This window comes from Pelophylax lessonae (genome assembly GCF_965119305.1).
Source record: "Pelophylax lessonae genome assembly, chromosome: 3".
NCBI lineage: Eukaryota > Metazoa > Chordata > Amphibia > Anura > Ranidae > Pelophylax > Pelophylax lessonae.
Genome location: NC_138770.1, coordinates 629,226,452 through 629,249,775, shown reverse-complemented (window position 1 = coordinate 629,249,775; position 23,324 = coordinate 629,226,452). Strand labels below are relative to the sequence as shown.

Below are 23,324 nucleotides of genomic sequence, written 5' to 3'. Positions count from 1 at the left end.
TAACTGTAGGCAAAGGGGAGGTACCCAGGACTGGCTCTATCATGGGTCCCGCTATGCTGCCTAAGAGGGGAAGGGGGGAGGGGGTTGAGCACCGCCAGATTACACAGAGCAGGGATCTCCCGCTTACCCGGCCCGGTCGATGTCATAAGAAAACCTGCCTCCTGGACCGGCTCCTATGATAGACAGCACACTGGTGACCTCTATCATAGGAGCCATTCCAGGAGTCAGGACTTCGTATGACAGAGTAAGGTAAGCAGGAGATACCTGCTCTTTGTAATCCGACGGCTCTCCTCTTTCTGCATTGCAGGCTACCTTGGATGGGCACTGGTAAGGCTGCCTTAATGGGCACTGATCAGGCTGCATTGATGGGCACTGGTGACTCTGCGCTGATGGGCGCTGATCAGGCTGCATTGATGAGCACTGCTAGGTAGGTTTTTTTTAAAAGTGAGAGACAGAATAACAGCAAAAAAATACAGAAAAACACATTTCAAACTTGGTGGCAAAACTCTTGTTAGCAATCACAGAGGTCAGATGTTTCTTGTAGTTGGCCACCAGGTTTGCCCACATCTCAGGAGGGATTTTGTCCCACTTCTCCTTGCAGATCTTCTCCAAGTCATTAGGTTTTCAAGGTTGACCTTTGATAACTCGACACTTCAGCTCCCTCCACATATTTTCTGTGGGATTAAGATCTGGGGACTGGCTAGGCCACTCCAGGACCCTAATGTGCTTTTTCTTGAGCCACTTCTTTGTTGTCTTGGCCGTGTGTTTTGGGTCATTGTCATGCTGGAATGACCATCCACGATCCATTTTCAATGCCCAAGCTGAGGGAAGGAAATTCTCACCCTAGATTTGACGGTACATAGCCATGCCCATTGTTGCTTTATTGTAAGGAAGTTGTCCTGTTCCCTTAACAGAAAAAAACCCCCAAAGCATGTTTCCACCTCCATGTTTGATGGTGGGGATGGTGTTCTTGGGGTCATAGGCAGCATTCCTCCTCCTCCAAACATGATGAGTTGAGTTGATGCCAAAAAGCTTGATTTTGGTCTCATCTGACCTGGGCAGGGGGCAGGGTGGCAATTGCCCCCCAGGCCGTCCTAACTTAGATTCAAAATGGCTGGCGGCTGCTGCCAGTTGACAATTTTTTTTGTGGAGGAAGGAAGTCGGGCCAGGGGCATGGCCACAGCGGCCACCAACTAACTGTAGACAGAGGGCGGGTGCCCAGGACTGGCTCTACTATGGGTCCCGCTTGGCTGCCTAGGAGGGGAAGGGGGGTGAGCGCCACCGGATTACATAGAGCAGGGATCTCCCGCTTACCTGGCCTGGCCGCTGTCATAAGAAATCCTGCCTCCTGGACCGGCTCCTGTGATAGACAGCACACTGGTGACCTCTATCATAGTATGACAGCGGCCGCGCCAGGTAAGCAGGAGATACCCACTCTGTATAATCAGGCGGCTCTCCCCTCTCTGCTTTGCAGGCTGCATTGAAAGGGCATTGGTAAGGCTGCCATTGTCCATGAAATGCTGTTTTCCAGATCTCTATTCCACTCAACCCTAAACCATGCCTATTTGGGAATATTAGATGACCTCCAATTATCAGCATTTACTAGAGAAACAGTGGCTAGAGCCCTTTCCAAGCCCAGGGATTTATTTTACAGCATTGGAAATCACCTGATTCCCCTTCCCATAAAGAATGATTACAATGTATGGGAAAAACTTCCAGGTTGGAGAAGTATATATAACAACACAGAGGATGTCCCCATAATAAGGATAACCTTTGGGGCCCATGGTTGGACACCTGAGCCTGAGCCTGCTTGACCTAGTCTTGGACAGACTCCTGATAGGTTAATGTATACCCCTTTGGTGATTGGTTTTAGATGAGTGGCTGAATAACTAAAGAAGTTACTTATGCTGCATAATGCCTTTCATTCACTGTGCTGCTGGTATGGTTTATGATCAACTTAGTGGTCTTTTCTAAGATATGCCCAGTTTGTATCATTGACCGATTTTGACTCTGTATATGGAAGCTTTAGCTATGGATGTTGATCTGTTCTGGAATTCCTGTATTTTTCTTCCTTCTTTTCAAAAAACTTTTCTTGATTTAAAAAAAAAAAAAGTATAAAGGAAAGGAGAAAAGGAACCACAATATGCCGTGAATGGGATTAACAAGAAATCATAAGGTTATGCGCATTCATATATATACCAGAGACTGTGCCTATTTACTGTATACAGTTGTGCTACGTTCCTGAGGCTAATCGTGATGTTGAAACAATAGATCTAGGACAATTAGATTAGAGATGGGTGTTTTCAGTACTGCAGATATGATGTCATTTGCATTAAAATAAAAAGTTTAAAATTTAAAATTTTTCTTTATTAGGTTGAAGGGCATCACAGAGGACTGAAGAGGATGTCCAACAAACAACTCACAAAAGAAACTCTGTAAGTTTACACTGGGGGGGGGGGGGGGGGGTTATGATGTTAGTTGCATAGCCAGGCAATGCAAAACAGGAGCAGTGAGATAGATTTGAGACTTGAGACAGATTTCTAATAGTTAGGCAGCTTTATTCATAAATTCCCCAGCTCAGCTCTGCACCAGAATCAAACCTACCCCTGATGACCCTCTATTGTGCATCTGTTTGGAGTGAAAATCTGTCGCATATTCAGTGGTTAACCTGATGCAGATCTATGCAAAAATGTTGCAGTTGGCTGCCCAGGATGAGAGGTGCATCAATTGTAAATACACATAAAAACAAGCGTTCTGATTTGCTGTACATTTGTTGCTAATTTGCTTAAAACATTTCTAATTGTATGTTCTGTGGGCTTCAAACTGCTAAACCTAACACGTTTTCTTTATTCCTCTAGAATTCTTCAGCAGGTGCATAGAGACCAAGAACATGCTCTGGACCCCAATAAGAGCCCATTCCAGTCGCTGGGTGATGCTGTCCAGAGGCTTCTCCCATACCATGTGTTTCAGGGATCACTGCCCGCCAATGACGAAATGCAGAAAGGTGAAACAACATTATATATAGGAAGGCTTTCTGCAAAATTATTGGTGGTATTTTACTCCATTGCCCAATAGCATTAATGAAGGTGACACAGATGTTAGCTCCTAGATTCCAATTCATGCTTTAAGTGTTTAGCTTGGTTAAGTTCTAGGCTTTGTGCAGGCCAGTCAAACTCTCCCATATCACCAAATGGCTCTAGCAGGGCAGAAGTCTGATAAATTGATTTGTATTATTATATTATTATTATACAGGATTTATATAGCGTCAACAGTTTGTGCAGCGCTTTACAATTTGTAAGTGAGACATTCTATGATAGTGCTATCAGCCAATTTTTGGTTGATTTACTAAAACTGGAGAATGCAAAATCTGGTGCAGCCCTGCATAGAAAACAATCAGCTTCCAAGTTCTTTTTTTTGTCAAAGCTTTATTAAACAAGCTGAAGTTAGAAGCTGATTGGCTACCATTCCCAGCTGCACCAGATTTTGCACTATCCAGTTTTAGTAAATCAACCCCAATGTGTTTTTCAATACAAACCATTCTACCAGAGGTGGGGGACTTGAGTCACATGACTTGACTTAAGTCAGACTAAAGTCACCAGTTCGAGGACTTGAGATTTGCTTGACTAAAATTAATAAAAGACTCGACTTGACTTTGACTTGGCATTCATGACTTGAGACTTGACTTTGACTTGAGACATATGACTCGAAATGACTTTACTTTTTTAAGTTATTAAATATTTGCATTTTCTCAAGATGTGTTAAAGCAAAATTAATGGGCCTGTTATGTTTCTGACACCACAGTCACCTAAAACACCTCAGTGTGTTCTGATTTTTAGGACACTGGCTGTTTAACAATGGAAATACTTAACATGTTTTTAGTGACTGTGGTGTTGAAACATGACCGGACGAAGGATTTTGAGCTGTTTGGGCACTCAAAGTGTTTCTTTAATGTGCCAAGAAAAAAGCACTAAGCAGTTTTGTTAATGTTGAAAATAAAACAAAACCTTTCCTGACCACTGACTTTTAACTGATTTAAAGGTAAAATTGGGGTAGATCAGTATTTTGACTTGATTTGTGACTTGACCAAAATAAATGACTTGACTTGCTTGACTTCTAGCAGGGACTCGACTTGACTTGCTTGCTTTTTGCCACAGTAACTTGGGACTTGCTTGAGACTTGAAGGTTAAGACTTGAGACTTGCTTGTGACTTGCACATGTGTGACTTACTCCCATGTCTGCATTCTACAGTCAATATTTCTTGCTGCAGGTTGCATTTTCGTGTGCCTAATTATGATCATGATAATAAGGTCTAGATACTTTTGGCCTTGTAGTACAGTTTTAGGCTGGGCTCACAATCATGAGATGCCAGACTTCACATGTGATTGGCACCACATTGCTGTGCACATCGCATGCGATGTCTGTGCGATGCAAATTCAGCCATACATTATGTATTGGCGAAATTGCATCAAATTCACACCAAAATGGTGCAGGACCTTTTTTTTGGGTCCACACTTGAATCGAAACGCATGGATGTTCAGACCCATGAGATCTCATTCCACGGTTCGCACTGCGTTCTGCGAACTGATTTGGGGGTGTCATTAACTTTATAATGACACCCGCAGCGGTTTGCAGAGAACAGTGTGAACTGCCTGCAAGTCAGATGCAGGAACCTGCACAGGAATGGCGGTGGTTCCCGCATAGCACCAGTGTGAACCGAGCCTTATAGCCCTTGGTTGAATGCACAAAGAAACAGAAAAAAGCTCTACCTTCAATAAGCCCATGGAGTGTCGGCTCAACAGCTGGACTCTAAAGCAGCCTACAAGTCCATCCAAACAAGTAAGAAATGCTGGGGTCCAACTATGTTCCTGATCTACCCTATAAGAATTCAAGGTATGGAACTTTCATACATAGTTACAATGGACCAGCTTGGACCAATGTAACTATGCAAATACCATACCTGGCCAATGCCCCTGGAAATCACTGAAGTAGACACCTGTCCAATGCTGCTGTATTTTAATCAGAAAAGTCAGAATGGTATTATAGTTGGACGGCATTTCCTACTTGTTTGGATGCCCTTGGTTGGATGAGTTGGAAGTATTAGGCAGCAGGCATCTAATGTCTGTAGCTGCCTTAAAGTGACTGTCACCATATTTAAAGAACACAGACCGTGGGAAGGCAAGAAGAAAAACACAATACTTACAGTGCCTTAAAAAAAGTATTCATACATCTTGAAATTTTCCACATTTTGTCATGTTTAAATCACAAATGTAAATGTATTTTATTGGGGTTTTATGTTTTAAGTGATGGACCAACACAAAGTGGCACATAATTGTCAAGTGAAAGGAAAATGATAAATGATTTTCACATTTTTTTTTTTAAATAAATATGTGAAAAGTGATTTGTATTCAGTCCCCTTTACTCTGATACCCCTACTAAAATCTAGTGGAACCAATTGCCTTCAGAAGTCATCTTATTAGTAAATAGAGTCCACCTGTGTGTAATTTAATCTCAATATAAATATAGCTTTTCTGCGAAGCCCTCAAAGGTTTGTTAGAGAACCTTGGTGAACAGACAGCATTCATGAAGGCCAAGGAACACACCAGACATGTCAGGGATAACATTGTGGAAAAGTGTAAAGCAGGGTTAGGTTATAAAAAAATATCCCAAGCTTTGAACATCTCACGGAGCACTGTTCAATACATCATCCAAAAATGGAAAGAGTATGGCGCAGCTGCAAACCTACCAAGACATGGCCATCCACCTAAACTGACAGGCCAGGCAAGGAAAGCATTCATCAGAGAAGCAACCAAGAGGCCCATGGTGACTCTGGAGGAGCTGCAGAGATCCACAGCTCAGGTGGGAGAATCTGTCCACAGGACAACTATTAGTCCTGCACTCCACAAATTTGACCTTTATGGAAGAGTGGCAAGAAGAAAGCCATTGTTGAAAGAAAGCTATAAGAAGTCCTGTTTGCAGTTTACCATGTGGGGATGACAGCAAACATGTGGAAGAAGGTGCTCTGGTCAGATGAGACCAAAATTGAACTTTTTGGCCTAAAAGCAAAATGCTATGTGTGGCGGAAAACTAACACTGCACATCACCCTGAACACACCATCCCCACCGTGAAACATAATGGTGGCAGCATCATGTTGTGGGAATGCTTTTCTTCAGCAGGGACAGGGAAGCTGGTCAGAGTTGATGGGAAGATGGATGTAGCCAAATACAGGGCAATCCTAAAAGAAAACCTGTTCGAGTTTGCGAAAGAATTTGAGACTGGGACAGAGGTTCACCTTCCAGCAGGACAACGACCCTAAACATACAGCCAGAGCTACAATGGAATGGTTTAGATCAAAGCATATTCATGTGTTAGAATGGCCCAGTCAAAGTCCAGTCCTAAATCTAATTGAGAATCTGAAAATTGATGTTTATAGATGCTCTCTATCCAATCTGACAGAGCTTGAGCTATTTTGCAAAGAAAAATGGGCAAAAATGTCCCTCTCTAGATGTGCAAAGCTGGTAGAGACATCCCAAAAAAAGACTTGTAGCTGTAATTGCAGGGAAAGGTGGTTCTACAAAGTATTGACTCAGGGGGGCTGAATACAAATGCACACCACACTTTTCACATATTTATTTGTAAAACATTTTGAAAACTATTTATCATTTTCCTTCCACTTCACAATTATGTGCCACTTTGTGTTGGTCTATCACATAAAATCCCAATAAAACACATTTACGTTTTTGGTTGTAACATGACAAAATGTGGAAAATTTCAAGGAGTTTGAATAGTTTTTCGAGGCACTGTACCTGTACAGCAAGTGGCAAGTCAGATCTTTTTTTTTTTTTTTTTTTTAAGAGATATTCGCATTGCTTCTCTATGACACTTATGAGTGTGTTGGATGGTGTGTCCCCTGCTGCACGCCGTGGTATCTCCTTCTGATCATTACATCACTACGGTGTTTTGAAGCAACACAGCCTGAGAAACCACAGTGCAAGTCAGGGGCTATGTTTTCTGACACAAGTAAATGTCAGATAGTATCCGCACCAAAACCTCTTTAATAGAAGGAAGATTTAACTTGCCATCTGCCAGGCAGGTAAGAATTGATCATCTTCATGTTTTACAGCCTGCCCTTGACCTATGGTTTTCAATGTAATGAGAGGGTTATCTTGACACATTCCATAACTCCATGGTGATTGAATTATGGTGACGGAGTTGGTCATGAAGTTATAAATCATGAGGGAAGTTCCTGCCATTGGAACTGAGAAAGCCACTTTTATGAGTAGGAAAAAATTTTCAACATTAGAAAACAAGCCCAGTTCAATGTGAGTAGATGCTACTAGCCAGGGGCATAGATAAGGGGGGGGGGGGGTCAGGGGGGTCCAACCCCCCCCCCCCCAGAGCATCGGTCAATTTCACAGCAGCTAGGCTAGTGTAACCTATCAGCTGCGGGAGCCGCACTGCCACTGTGAAGACCACCTGTCTTATCCACAAGGCTGACAGGCAGCGCCCGGCTTACATTGAAGCCATGTTTACTATTTGCTTCACTAACAGATGTGCCAGCTGGGGGCACTGTATATACTGTATATATTTACACACCACAATTTGTCACAGTGTGGCAGGCATGATAATTATTGTTCTCTCGGTACTCAAGGCTAAACCCCCCCCCCCCCCCCAGGGAAAAAAAATATCTATGGCCCTGCTACTAGCTATACCATGACATCTGCAAATACTTTATTTGTCTGGACTAAAAAAGAAACATAAAAAAATAATATAGATATACATATTTTTTTGTCACTAAAAATGAAAATATTCCAATGAATATTTAGCATTTTTTCACCATTTTTATCACGTTTGCCAGACTACTCTTACTTGTTTTGCTAAATAAAGTTTTTTTTTTTTATAGAGCTCAGTAGCCCAAGCTGGCCATACATGGTATATTTGTTTTCATTCTGCCAGCTGGCTAAACAGAACAAACTGCACCAATTCCCCCATCTGCACATTCAAGGTGGATGCAGGAATCTTCTCCACTGTATCATTGTATTCTGCCAGCGTAGGAGTCAGTTGGACTCCTCCACTGTCAGAATACATTGATCAGCATTGCAGCCTATTGGCTGTAGCGCTGACTGAAGTAAAGTTTTCCTACAAGCTGACTCATGAGAAGTCAATCGATAGATCAAATTCTTATGAACAGGAACAGCCATAGATGGATCGAAAGTCGGCTGATTCCTGCTGAACTGGCTAAATTTCGATCTGTGTATGGCGAGCTCTACACACAATAGGTGATATCAGTCATCCCTTCCCCTCCCTACATTCTACTCCCAGCCAAGGGTTAATTATAGAGTCTGAAAGCAAGCAGCTTCCACAACGCACTCTTTTTAGAAAACCCATAAGGAAAATTTATCAAAACTGGACCAGAGAGAATCTGGGGCAGCTGTGAATGCAATCAGCTTCTATCTTCCCCTTGTTCGGTTAAGTTTTCAAAACAAAAGAAAAAAGGGTATTGGTTGCCATGCACAGCTGCTCCATTTTTAATATACTTCACTCAAAGTGCTTTTTATGCTGTGGGCGCATCTTGTTTTAAATACTGTTTATATAACAAACATTTTATAAAAACAGTACAAATACTGTAGATAAAATAGATTTAAAAAAAAAACAGATTTAAAGTTACATAATCTTAGATCCAAATTCATTGTAGTAACTGTCACGGTCAAGGGTCAGACTCGGAGATTAGTAGCTATAGCAGTAGAGAGGCTTCCACCAACCAGCTGGAAAAGGACACAAGCAAGTCACCCCAGCTGATGATGCGGGCTCTCTTGAGGTGCAGAGTCTAAGCCCTAACCGGTATTCACCAGAGCTCCTGATGGTGGAGATGGCTTTTGCTGCATTTTAGAACTAGGCTGCGGTCCTCAAGATCGCCCTACCAGGAAGTGAGCTAGCTGGGGTCCAGTAGAAGTGCGGTAGGGATCAAGCAGAAGCGTAGTCAGTAAACAAAGCAAAGGTACAGTAACAAATGGTTCCAGGTTGGGATCAAGCTGAAGCGTAGTTGAATAACAAGCCAAAGGTCAGTAACAAATGGTTGCAGGTTGGGACCGAGCAGAAGCATAGTCGAGGAAAAGGGCAAGGATGATAAGGAGTACTAGTGGTGATAAGGACAGCTGCGGGTATGAAAAGGTGCAAGATATTGGCTGGAGAGAGCACAATAATCTGGTAAACAAGAAGTGCAAAGGCATGGCTTAAATACAAAGTTCATGGGAGGAACAAAGGAATCAAGGTTCAAGAGAAAATACACACATGGCAAGGTTGTATAAGGAATCAGGCAGGGAGCTGTCTAGCATTCCTGGTGGAACAGCAAGAAAAGCTACTACTGAACACAGCAGAGGTTGTGGGTTCAGATCCCGGTCCTGACAGTAACTTTCAAAAACAGAGGGCTGTTGAGTTCCCTTATAATGCCTGATTATGACCTTTACTTCATTTGCTTCCTCCTGATTAATGAGAGAACAGCTAATATGAAATCAGGGACATGACACCTTGCAAAAATGTATGAATTCCCACCCATTTTGCTGCATGAATCCCACCCATTTTGCTGCATCATGCTGATTCATAGTCCAGCTGGCTCATTTCAGAAAGGAGAAAACCCCATTATAACATAAGATCTAATTTTTGTACCTGGTTCAGACCTGCTTAGTTATGACATGTTAAGTAGGAGGCAGGGTTGGATACTGATCTTATTTTCCCGAACTCTTCTACATTTGTGTTAGAGGTATTTGTATGCGGTAAATAGCAAATACTTTCACAGAAAATATTGTTTTGCTGAAACTGTACGGGGCTTCTGTTTCCTGGCCAGTTTACGTATAAGAAGCGGTTAGTGGAGTTCCTATTAAAGGTGTTTGTTCCCCAACATTTCATAACAGTAATATGTATTATTTTTATTAATTGCCTGAAAATTATTTTATTGGTTTATTCCAGTGGACAATGAATTTGAAGCTATGGCCACGCATCTCCTAAAAAAGACCCAGGCAATGCTAAACAAATACCGCTTGCTGCTAATGGAAGATGCAAAGGTATGTAAACTTTTTGCAGATATATCTGCTACCAGATCACTTCATGCAATACAAGCAGAATACCTGGATATGATACATCTGATGGAAGCAGCCAGTCTCTAACTCTGAGTTTCATTCCAGGTCTTTATTAGTTTTACTTGAAACAGTGCCACTTCATTGCTAGTGATGTCACCACCCCAATACTAACACTCAGCCTTGGAGTCATAGTGGAAGCTTGCATTTAAAATCTCTCAAACAGGCATTTGCCAATGTCGAGCTATCCGTTGCTGAAAATCAGTGTTTGGTTTCTTTTATTTAAATCACTCCTCTATTAAACAGAAGAACCCCTCTGTGATTGGGCTGTGCAGGCAGTTAAAATAACTTCTGCCTCGCTGAAATAAGTAGTATTGTAGCGCAACCCCTCAGGAGCCGCAAGTAGAATGGGATCCCTCCACCCTGCACAGCCAGGCACACTGAATCTTCACAGGTACACTTAACTCAAAGAACAGTCCGTGATTTTGTTTTTTTGTTTGTTTTATTGAGGGTAATAACCTGGATAGGGATGGGAGGTTATGGGATGCCCACTTGACATCAACAACAACTTCAGAGACAACTCTTCCTATATACAGTCTCTATATACAACTTCCCTTCTTCCTTCAGCACACATGTGCTTGCAGAATTCAGCTGGAACACTGTGAATAGCAGATAGTCACTCGGTCAGATGAAAGCAATAGCCCATTACAGGCAGGAACCCGGGGCCCCTTAGGTGTGTAGCAGAATTTCAGTGTCCATCTTACATCACTGATGTGGCTACTGATCCCAGCACCACCTCTTCAGGCACTGCCAACCCACCTAGCTGCAGCTGTCCCTTTCACTAGCCCTCCAGCTAGGGCTGCTGTTAGAAATTGCGGGGCCCCGTACAGACTACCTGGCAGGGCCCCCCCAAGAAAATATTAAAGATATATTTAGCTAAAATTACAACAAAATCGCGATTATCAGACACAAATATAACATAACTCGCATAATTCCTGCTAAATCTAAAAAAAATCGATGTTAAATAAAAAAGATGAGATGAGAAAAATATACAGGCTGGGCAGTTGGAGCTCAGTGATCAGAGAGACAGAGAGAGAAACAAAGTTACAATTTACAAATAAACTCCTGAGCAGAGATAAGTGCTGGGAGGGGGGCCCACACAAGGGAGGGGGATTAGTGAGGGACATCTGTCTCTTTCTCAACAGATAAAAGCTGATAGCAGGGAGAGGGACAGATCATATTCAGGTGCTGGAGGAAGATTTTTGTATTTGTTGTCCATCACTAATCCCCCTCTCTGTGTGGGCCCCCCTGTGTGCTCGGGCCCCCTACAAGAGGGCTGGTGGTCCTATCAGCGGCCCTGCCTTCAGGCTAATGTTTTCCCACAGCCCTTCAGACTGACACTCACCAGCCCACCTGGCTGACTCTGAGGAGATCTCCCAGTAGTGCTAACCTGCTTCCACTGTCCTCTCTCCTTGCTTCTGTGCCTCCAGGAAGAGCTTCCTCCATGTGTTTTCAGTAGGATACTTCCAGCACCCAAGCCCCAGGTCTGAGGTCACCCAGCCTCCCCCCAGACTAGGGGCCACTCTCAAGGGCACCGACAATCTCCTCAGTACTCCATCTCCATCTTCCACCTGACTGCCCCTCCCTGGCATGACTCATGATTATTTATGAGGTGGCCTGCTCCCCCGCCAGCCCTTTACTGGAAATTGGCTGAGGCCCTTAAATATTCCAAACAGCCCCTCCCCCCAGACTAGGGGCCACCCTCAAGGGCACTGACAATCTCCTCAGTATTCCATCTCCATCTTCCACCCGACTGCCCCTCCCTGGCATAACTCATGATTATTTATGAGGTGGCCTGCCCCCTGCCAGCCCTTTACTGGGAATTGGCTGAGGCCCTTAAATATTCCAAACAGCCCCTCCTCACCTCCACCCACTATGTCTAGAACATTCTCCAATGTCCCAGAGAACAGGAAGTACAAGAGAATCTGCTAGGATGAGTCACCCAGCTCTGGGTCACTTAACCCTGTCCCAGATTCATAGCTCAGGCTTAGCCCTGAGCTAAAATAAATTTTATCCTACACTAACAACCAGCCTATCTACATCTAGCAGACTAGAGGGTGCTACAGTATGTAAACCCAACATGTTATATTCCTGATATGTGCCTGCTGTACCATGTACTTGTATGAAAAAATATTCTGTTCTCTTTGTACTGGTTCCTTTTGTGTGAAGGTATTCCTGCCAGGCCCTCTGCTTTCCTATTAACAACTGACCACACTAAGCAGGAGAGCACAATGTAAATAATCAGATTTGTCCTGACAACCCCCCCTGCACAGCTGTGCACAGTTAAGCCCCCCCAACCCGCACTTCCCATTCACTGGGAAGATCAGTGTGCTGTTGATTCTCCTGCCCCAGCTTATATGCAGCTGAGGACAGAGGTTATGTGATCACTTATAAAAAGAAGGGAAAATGTTTTTTTTTTTTTCTTATCTATACACAAATGTTTTGCCTATTTATTTGTATTTTAAACTGAATGGGTTGCTTTACAAGGTGTTCATTTACAATCACTTTAATTTCTCCATTAGGGTCCAGACAGTAACTGCCATAGCAGAAGCAATTTTTGACCTAATAAGTGAATGCCCAAGTGCTCATTGCTTTGGGACAGATCACCTCTTTGGTTTTTTATATTAGAATAGGCATGTTGTATTTAGCTTCACTAACTATATAGTAACGTGAAGATCATTTTTGTTTCTACTTTAGCGCATCACTCCGTCTGCAGAGATGGTGATGCTGGACAGAATATTCAACCAGGAAGAGAGAGCCGCTCTTACACGTGAGAAACGAACAGCGCTAGTTGATCCTGGTGAGTGTAAAAAATTGGCAACCTTATTTTCAGGTTTTTCACTAACAGCACACTGTGACCTCCTCTGCCGAAAGACCTCAGCACTGGGATGTTGGTGCTGTTAGATGTTGGTGCAGGTTACATAGCTTCTTGTTCCAAAAATGTAGGCAATAGGGAAAGGTAAGTATGCCGCTGCCGGGGGGGTGATGTAGAGTTTGGGATTAGAATAGGGGTTAGATGAGTTTCCAATCAGGGGTTAGGAAGCTCAAGTTAATGAAGCTAATTAAAGTTAAATCAGATAGAAATAATTTACTAATTAATACAATTAATTACTACCAGATGAAAATTAGGAATATATTCTATCACTATGGTTAAATATAACATGAATTACAAAGTAATAAATAAATGGGTATAAAGTATTGCATTACATTATGAATATGATTCAATTAATAATTATTGTAAATATCAAATTTGATTATTATTATTATATTAATTTGTAGTTTGTAATATTATATTACAAACTACGGTAAATAAATTAAGTATATATTATTAGATATTATTCATATTCTTCTTATTAACTGTATATACTAACATATTGCTAACATTATATAAAGTGAATCATGTATTAACCACTTCTGGACCGGAAGGAGTTTGCCCCCTTAATGACCAGGCCATATTGTGCGATTCGGACAATTGCGCGGTCGTGCGATGCTGTACCTAAATAAAATCGATGTCCTTTTTTTCCCCACAAACAGAGCTTTCTTTTGGTGGTATTGGGTCACCTGTGCAATTTTTATTTTTTGCGCTATAAACAAAAGAAGAGCGACAATTCTAGAAAAAAAATATTTTGCACATTCTGCTATATAATATTCCCCCCCAAAAAAATTTTAAATCAAACTTTTTTAACATTTTAGGCCAATTTGTTTTCTGCTACATATGTTGGTAAAAAAAAGTAAAAATAAGAAAGATTTATGTCATTTTTATTGTTTTTTTTTTTTACTAGTAATTGTTCTTTATTGTTCTTTTTTTTTTTTCTAGTAATGGCGGCGATCTGTTATCAGTAATCAGTGCTAAAAATATCCACTGTTACTGTAATAGTGACACTGGCAGGGAAGGGGGTTAACATTATGGGTGATCAAGGGGTTAAATGTGAGCCTAGGGGAGTGATTCTAACTGTAAGGTGGCGTGGCTTGTGAATGACCATAGAGACCTGTGATCCTTTATAGAAGGATCACATCGGCTCTATGATTATTCTAGGGAGAAGGGTCAGCTGTGTTTACAATAGCTTTCCGTCCTTCTCTCTCAGCGGGGAGCGATCGCGGGTGTCAGACGGCAATCTGAGCCACCTGCCCCGGGCATTGGCTTCCCCGTTGACGAGCGGAGGCAGGAGCGTGCCGGGGGCGGCGCGCGCTTGCCCTCTAGCTCCCTGCGCGCGAGCGACATATATAGCTACGGCGGTTTGCGCAGGAGCTGCTGCCTGCCGCAGTATAACTGCGGCGGGCAGTCGTAAAGTGGTTAAAATGAGTATATACTATTATAAATTATTCTTAATTTTCTTATTGTATATACTAAATCAGGGTTATTTATTAGAGTTTAGAGGGTTAAGTCATATGCAAATCAGGAGTTTTGACTTCACTGGCAATATATTTGTCCGGGCCAGCAAACCAGAAAGTATTGAAATCAGAAACTTCCATATACTAAGCCCCTTCATACTGTATTTCTCTCACATTTTACTTAAAATGTATTTCCACTTTTGCAGTCAAATTTGATAGAAACCCACTATATGTTTGTTTTGTGTTCCCATTCACATAGCAAACCTATTTTATTTTACTTTTTAGATGTTTCTTAGGAAAAAGTGTCATCGCTGACTGAAAGCATTTCTCAACAAGTTTAGTTTACAAATGTTATCTGTCGCAATAGAAAAGACTGGGCACAGGCAGAATTAAATTCTCAATAACATACAATGCAGAAGGCCAGCTTCTAAACAGTAAACCCTTTGTTAGGACAGCATTAAAAACTAGCGTACAACTGATAAGTTGAGATTTACCAACACAGTGCAAGAAATCTGTAAAAGTTTAAAGTGTTACTAAACCTAAACAGTAAAATCCGTTTGCCCTCTATACATGTCAATGTCAGGATTGTTATGTGACCATTCTTTGTCATTGCATTTCATTATGTATGAAATCTCTGGAATGTTTTTGCATTTTTTGTTTGAATGGTTCGGCTCTCTCAGTAAACTTTTTCCTGATTAAAAAAAAACAAAAAAAAAACAGTCTGTATATGCAGTGAAGTATGCTTGTTATACTCACTGTGGAGCCTAAGGGGTTTATCCCCTGCATTGTGTTAAAAGGCTGTTTGAGCCTGTCTCCTCTGATCCTCCCCTTTTTCCACAGTCCCCAATCCATCTGCTGATAGAGCAGAGCCTTGGGGGCACTCTGCACATGCTCAGTGTGTTCTGTATTGCTAGAGAGTTTTTTTTTTTTTCTTGGGAAGGTGCACGTGATTGGCAGAGGGCCAATCAGCACTGTTCAGACAGAGGGTCAGGGGTCCTGCAGCCTCATAGGACAGTCGGAGTATAATGAAAATTCCTCCTATAAGCTTTAACCAGTTCTCAGCCAGACACTGATACAAGTCACAAGACTAATTGTAAATGAGAAAAGGTATTTAGCAGTTTATATTTACTAAATGAATTGCATTTTCATGTTCTGTGTACTGTGGGAGACCAGATATAGTGAATGCAGGCTCCTGGGTTTAGTAACACTTAAAGTCCAGAGTAGAGATTTGGCTGGGGGTTGAGGCGTTTAGCGTAGTCAGGCAGGCCAGGTCAGCAACAAATCTTGACAGAAAGGTAAAAAGTGAGAATCCAGCATGGTCGGAGGCATGCAGGGTCATACACAGGCTGGCAGAGTAATGTAGAATCATCAGGCAAAGAGAGTAATCCAGGAAACAGGCAGAGGTCAAAGTCCAGAAGTTCAGTAGTTCAGTAGTATAGCACACCCAGGAAAACAGATCCAAAAAACAGGCACAGAGCACAGGAAGTTCTGCTATTTAAAGGGTGATCTAATTACAGATTGACTTCAGCTGGAAGACAGGTGGAGCCAAAGAGGGTAGAAGGGCCAAGCAGTGTGTATGCTGCAGAGACTTAAAGCATTTGTTACCCTAAAAACAAAACAAAAATGGATCTTTCTCCTTTAAAGCATGTATAACAGCACAGTGCTTGTGCTGTGTCATTTGGCCCTTTGTTTCACCTGAAATACCTGGCTGATCCTGCTTGGCTCTGCCCTCCCCCTGTAAACTGACCACGGTATATCATGACTGCTGAGTCCTGACACAGTGGTCAGTATACTTGCCTCCGTCATCCGCGGCCATGCTCTCTGCTCTCCTGTGTTCTCCCCCCCCCCTCCTGCTGCTGCTGAAATGACTGTTAATGCTTTATGCAATCCTGTTTGTTTCCTAATCCTGTGATGCCCCTTTCTCTGTGTTTTATAAAAAATAATGCCGACTATACCTGATTTTAGAGCGCCGCTTGGCGCTCACATGACTGGCCTACTTTCTCCTCTCTCCTCCTCTCCTCCCGACCGATAGTTGGCATTTTATATTTATTATAAAACACAGAGACAGGGGCACACAGGATTAGGAAACAAACAGGATTTTACAAAGTTATGACATTGGCTTAAAAACCACCTTAAGCCCCATACATACTATAAGAAAATTGGGTGAATGATTGGCCGCTTTCCCTCGATGTTTAACAGCAAGTCGGAACTGAGGATAGAAATAATGTAAGAAAATAGTCATACAACAAATGCTTTTTTTTTTTGTTATTTATTGTTCCTGATCATGCACAGTCTTTCATATCTGATATTTCTCGTTTGAAACCCGTATGAAAACGGTACACATTAAATGAAAATTGTTCATTCTATTCCCATAAGAGAAAAAGTTTGGAGTTTGTCTCATCGGAAAAATTTTTGTTCAGAAGGTCAGAATTGGCTATCGAAAGTTGTGTACACACTATCAGAAAATCATATGATCTTTCCTCGGATGAAAATGTTCGCCCGATTTTCTGATAGTGTGTATGGGCCAATAGACCCTCTGATGGCAGGGCCGACAGAGCCGCAGCACAGAGCCAGAAGGTCCCAGGTTCAAAACCAGGCAGGCACATGACACAAAGTACAGACAGGGTTATAGGAAACACAGCTCCACAGATCCCTCACAAACAAAGAGAACTAAGTAGGAATTTTCAGTGCTGGATTTCCATACAAAAGCGTTAAAAAGGTAAGCTGCTATGTTTAAATAACACTTTAAAGTTATGCTATGTGAATGGAGATATGTAGCAATTATAAAGTAGGTGTTATCCAAATTTGGCTGCAAAAGTGGAAACACACTTTAAGGGCAAAAAAAATATCTATTGGTTGTGTCAGAAGTTTAGAGCTGTCTCGTGTCCTAAGCTCATTTTCTGTGTTACCTCAAGGAGTTCTCTCATTTTTTATTTTGCATCACAGAACAATTAGTCACTATGCTCTCTAGATGAGGAAAATTAAGGGATTGATTTGTTTAAAAGGGAAGTATGGATTCCTTAAAAAAAATGAAAAAAAAAAAATTAAGTTCATCTAGTCTATCGGTCCGTTATTGCATCTGTTCCCCACTGCTTCTAAGACTGAGAACTGGGCAATCAAAGACCACTGATCACTCAGTTCTCAGTCTTCAGTGAGTAGAGAGCTGAGGGTTTTCAGTCACCAGCTCTCTGCTCTGCCCCTCCAGCGCTTACCGGAGTGCTAGACTGTGGAGGAGAGGGAGCGGCTGGCTCAGTCTCCCAGCGGCTTGCTGTGAGGCTGAGCCAGCTGCTGGCCCAGGCATCTGGATGGATACCAATTGGAAAGTCAGGATTGATCCAGATCCTGGACCGGCTCAGGAATGTCAGCCGACAGCAGACTTTAGCCCACTGTTCACTTAAAACGGGTCACAGGAGTGCAGAAGGTACTGCACTCCTTTGATCCATTGGAGAAGTAGGGCCAAAAAAAAAAGCTTTGGTCTTACTTTTCCTTTAATGCCTAACTCCAGGTTTACTATTACTTTAAATAGTTTGTTCAGACAAAGCTGGTCCATATGAAGTATTTCCATTACTAACATATGTGCCCTTTGGGAGCGCTGGATAAATTGTATGTAGTATCAACTGGATAGGGACAAAATTGAGTCAGGCTAGGCATCCTTGATTTGTGTATTAATACAAACCTTCCCCTGATTGACTGAGGTGGAGAGGCAGGCAGATGACATCACAATCTCCACTCCAGCCAATCAGAGGAAAACATGTATTCATTTATATAATACAAGGCTTTCTATGAATGGCTGAACAGAGCTCAGCCTGACTCTATTTTGTTTTCTGGGAACGGGAATGGAAGGCTTCATCCTGTACTTTTTATACAGGCACATCTGTTAGTAAAGGAAATAATTTGTTTGGACCAACTTGGTCCAAACAAATTATTTAAAGTCATAGTAAACCTAGAGCTAGGCTTTAACAACAGACAACTGGGCAGAGCTGACCACAATTCTTGCGATTTCCGTCCACAAAAAAAGGAAGGCAGAGTCACTACACAAGATGAAATCCGGAGCTGAGTACGTTTCTGGCAGACTAAAATGTATTTTTCTTTACTTGTAGGGTCTTTAAGGGGCTAAAGCATAGATAAATGTTTATGTATTGCTGAGATATAGTGCAAATGTTTTAAAATTGTGTCCTGACATATGACTTAAGGATTAGGGTCAAGTGTTAATTTAAGACATTTCCTTTAAATAAATTTGGCCTAAAAAATCAAGACTCAATATATTTTGCAAGAATTATTATAATTATTTTTTGTTTACTTGTAACAACCAAAGGTGTCCTCTTTCCACAGATGGGTACCTTACAGAATTCTGTTGCTATAGCAAATTTCATGAAGATCCTTCAGAGGAAAAGGAGCTCAGCGATCATGACCTGGAGTCAGAGCCAACCAGTGGTGGTTCCTCTCCAACGGACAGTAATACAAAAGATCAGCCAGGTTCATGCTCACCTAAAATACCAGATACCCCATGTTTAGTGCCTACTGACAATTTACCAGTACCTACATGTAAAAATTCTCCAGAGGAAACAGAAGGCCTTAAAAAAGATGCTGTGTTGAAGGACGTACAGTTTTCCCCTACGAAAGAACTCATTGTAAACCTTTGCAAACTAAAGGGTAAGTACACCTCTTGTCCTTCAGAACCCTTCACGTCATGTAAAGCCTCAAAAGAAACAAATGCTGTATACTGCGCTCCAAAGCCCATTCCTGTTTCTGGATCAAGTACGGACCCCAACGATGCAGAAAGCCCCCAGAGCAAAACTGCTGGACCCTCTCTAGAAACCACAGACAAGCAAACTAACATTATGGTAAACAGCAAAAACATAATGTGTAGCGAGACTGTGAAAGCAACGGTCAGAAACGTTCTAGAACTTAAACTTAGTGCAAAGCATTTGAAAAGCGAGGTTTCCGGTAGCAATTCCGCGGAAACGGAACTTATAAAATGCTCCGAAGATCACGGCATGGACAAGCCAGTTTCACATACTAGAGAAGGGGCAGCAGAAACTGATTCAGTTTTAGAAGCAGCTGTAAATAGTATTTTAGATTGCTGAACAATCTGCAAAACATTGTGTAGGATGCACATGATGCAAGTGGATGAAGAGCAATAGTGATTTAACTCACCGAAGATGTGATGAGATGGATACAAAAACATCAGCTGAGATGGCTTTCACGTTTTATGGATTCAAGAAAGCCTGCCATAGACAATCAGGAATGATCTGCATAAGCAGGTCATTTTGTGAATTCATAGATGGTAACATGTTTTTAATTTTTATTTTCTTGGATTTCATTAAAGATGCAGTCTTGCCACCAACACATAACATGATCTGTCTCCACTTTTAAGCATTGCAGCTGACAAAAATAAAAAAAATAATACATTGATGGAGCTTATCTTCAGACCATCATACTATGTTGATCGCATTTGTTTATTTGCTGGGACCAAAGAGTACAGATGATGGAAGCTTACATGGCCCTGGGAGTTAAACAAATCCTGTGTAGCTTAGCTGATGTATACTACAGTTTGGAATCACGCGGGCACCCTCAAACCACTTAGTAGCTGAGCTGCAAATTGTTAAAGCAGCTCACCCTTATACGGCGATATTTACAATAAGCCTTATTTTTGTATCTGAAGGAAGAACATGTTTGTTTGCCTATAGCAGCCAGTCAAATTCTTCCCAATTCAGTATGAGAACACAAAGGGGGGATGTGAATGGCTAGTAGAGGCAATGATAACAGTTCTCCCTTCTGATACTTTGTTTTGTTGCACTATATGTTACGGGAGACTGCAGCTTTACTGAAATACAGTGTACACGTGAGACAATTCCATGTACCACTCCATTAGGTTTGGAACTAACCAGCTTCTATGTACCATTAAATGTGTTTTATTTGCTAGTAATGTCAATGTTGGACTTGAATGATTTGCAAGGTTATTCAATAAAGCGGTGCAAAGAGCAATGAGGAAGCACAAAGAAAAGTTATTTATAGCAACCAATAGGAGATTATTAGAGCAGACCACAGTAAACTGAAATCTGATTGGTTGCTACGTGCATGCAGCCATTACTCTTTGCACTTTCTTTTTGAATAATTTCCGAAATGCTGTGAAATAGTGAAGGAGAATCAGCAACTAGCAATACATGAAAATAATCATTAGTGGCAGCAAAAATGCTGCTACTATAGTCATTAATGGAAGAGTACGGCTACTTGTTCCAGGTTTAGGTAATAATGGGATTATTATTCACTGTTATATGTGTCAGATCTTTGTGATGATTCACAACATGCCAGCATTTCATGTCAGAAACTATGCCACATGTAGTACAGGTGGGCCCATATGTGACACCAGTCACCCAACAAAATAGGCATCAAAGGGTCAGTCCACCTAGAAGTATTGGATTACCAGCTACCTTCTTCTGTCTTTTGTTGATTTTAACTCTGCCCACCTGTCATGGCTTTATAAAGCAGTATCCCAGATATCAGACATCTAAGAACATAATAGTTGACCTTTTTCCCCAATTTGTATCCATAAATGGAACACCAGTTTATGTGGACTGACCATTTAATGGTGAAGGTCACAGTATAGTGCTACAAATTTAGTGACCCATGTGAATTTGCAAAATGATCATTCTAAACTGCCCATTGCAATTTTTTGGGTACGGTTTGGTGACTCAAAATAGAACTTCATTTTTCCAATAATTTTAATACTGCAAAGCAGGATACTGTTAGGCTTGTGTAAGCATTTATTACCTATCTTGTTCCATTCTTTTTGTACAGTCTGTGAAGGAATGGGAAATGTTTAATATTTATTTGTTGCCCTGGGGACTAGAGGGCAGCAGTGTCCATGGAATGCTTGGGTAGGCATAGCACTTCAAGTGTTACAGTTTGAAGACATCCAAAACCTAATGGATATTTCAATACTCAACGGGCTATCTTAAAACACAGTCTCTTTGTAGCCCTGAAAGGGTATTTTTTACATTTCATGAGTGCAGCAAAAAAAGTTTGCACTATAATACTGTGTTTATTAAAATTAGGGGGGGAAGAAAGTAAGTGTAAGAGCTACAAAATGTCCAGGATTTATAATGCGTGTAAAATTACCCTTTGGAATAAAATGACCCTTGCCCTTTAGCCTCTTATTATGCCCTCTAGCCAGCTAATCTATGGAAGGAACAAATTGTCCAAAAAATGGTTCTTCATATTTTTAGTGCTGCGGGTGTCTGTTCAGTGTATGTTCAGTGTAATGGATGCACAGCTGAAACAATCCTGCACACTTATATCATAGGAATTATACAGATTGATACTCCGATTGTCACCCCATGTCTTTGGATAGCCTTATACTATTCATGTTTATTGAATATTAACTTGGAATAATCAGTGTGAAAGTAGAACACCCCATTTTAAGTGAAGGTGTCTTTCTAGGATGCCAGGAGAAATGATATGTGAGCTATATACCATCTAACAGATTCCATGAGACATATGAGCTTCTGGTTGGCCTGGGGTAAATACACAATTTTGCTTCTTTATCGAAATAGGTTTGCAATAGTCTATACAGGTCTGTCCAGAGACGATGGGTAATAAATGGCTTGGTACACAGTATCAAATGTATCGGAATGGGGGTGCTGAGCTTAAAGTAAATCTGTCGTAAAACTACTAAAAAACTAGGCCCATCCACCGATTGTTAGTAATTCATTTTCAGTCCACTGCTGTCAGGTTTCCTGCTAACCCTGGAAATGCTTGCATGCCTCTTAGAGGGAGTTTACAAGTTAAAGAATTTCTTAGGCTCCTTCCTTTGGGGGAATGAGATTACTCCTCCGTAGGGTAACAACAGAGAGTCTTCTGTGGCAGGAAGAGGCAGGCCAGGCCCGAGATAGACTATTACATGTACAGTTTCACTAAAAGTAACTTCTGCTTTTGCATTTTTGTATCACATGCTTGTTTGTGTTACTCAGACCATGTGACGAATATAGTTTAGGCCAACAAATCTAAAGATCATACAAATACCAGGTTGACGGCACTCCAAATTCTCAATGCAAAATATCTTTCATGCACACCGTAAGCTCAAAGAAGCTGCTCCTACAGGCGGTTGAGCTGCTTTGAGCTTTTACTTTTCGCTGCCTGTTAACTCCCCTATATGGTATTCTGTATAAAACAGGGTAGCAAGCAGATAGAATCGCTAAAGCATTTTAGGCTTACCTACGCCTAATCTTAAACTCTATGATTAAGTACAGGTATGCGTGAAACACATTAGGGATTCGATCAGCGACGAGCTGGATATGCACCCAGGAAATCTTTTGTGGGCAAGAGTGGCTAGAGCAGTAACGTTTACTCATTATATCGTTTCCAAGAAATCTACAGCCTAGGGCTGTGTTTTTTTTTCATAGGAAAATTTAGCTCTATTGTATACAAATACAGATGATACATCTCTATTAGAAGTCACATGTTTAGCAGGTAATCACAGCAATATAACCTTTCAGGTAGTCATATTTACTCAAGTGTATTAGGTAGAAGAAGAAGAGATGTTTTTGGACCCATTTGCGAATAAAAATTCTGATAGCGATTTAGTTATTACCCCATTATCCCCCAGGAAACACACACTCCTAACCATTAAACAGTCACAAATCTTTGCAGCACACTTTGTTTTTTAAATATCTAAAGGCACAATCGCTTCTTTTTGTTCACAGTATCCAATCAGATTCCCTCTTTCATTCTTCCATACAGCATTGGAATATTATGGCCAACTGGGGCCATAGCCAATAGAAAGCCACCAGTAAACATTTTGTCAGTGAATGAAAGATAAAAACTTGATTAGTGGGTATGACCAAATCCTCCCTTTTACT

At 41.5% G+C, this 23,324-nt stretch overlaps 1 protein-coding gene across 1 annotated transcript in view; it reads left to right on the top strand.

Annotated features, from left to right (window-relative positions):
* Positions 1 to 20,217, top strand: part of BICRAL (BICRA like chromatin remodeling complex associated protein) — a 36,697-nt gene extending 16,480 nt beyond the window's left edge. Inside the window, exons 8-12 of the mRNA XM_082249775.1 lie at positions 2,374 to 2,435; positions 2,859 to 3,004; positions 9,965 to 10,059; positions 12,829 to 12,931; positions 18,796 to 20,217. Of these exons, the coding sequence (XP_082105901.1) occupies positions 2,374 to 2,435; positions 2,859 to 3,004; positions 9,965 to 10,059; positions 12,829 to 12,931; positions 18,796 to 19,550 (1,161 nt within the window). The 3' untranslated portion in view covers positions 19,551 to 20,217. The remainder of the gene's footprint in view (positions 1 to 2,373; positions 2,436 to 2,858; positions 3,005 to 9,964; positions 10,060 to 12,828; positions 12,932 to 18,795) is intronic.
* Positions 20,218 to 23,324: the final 3,107 nt, after the last annotated feature.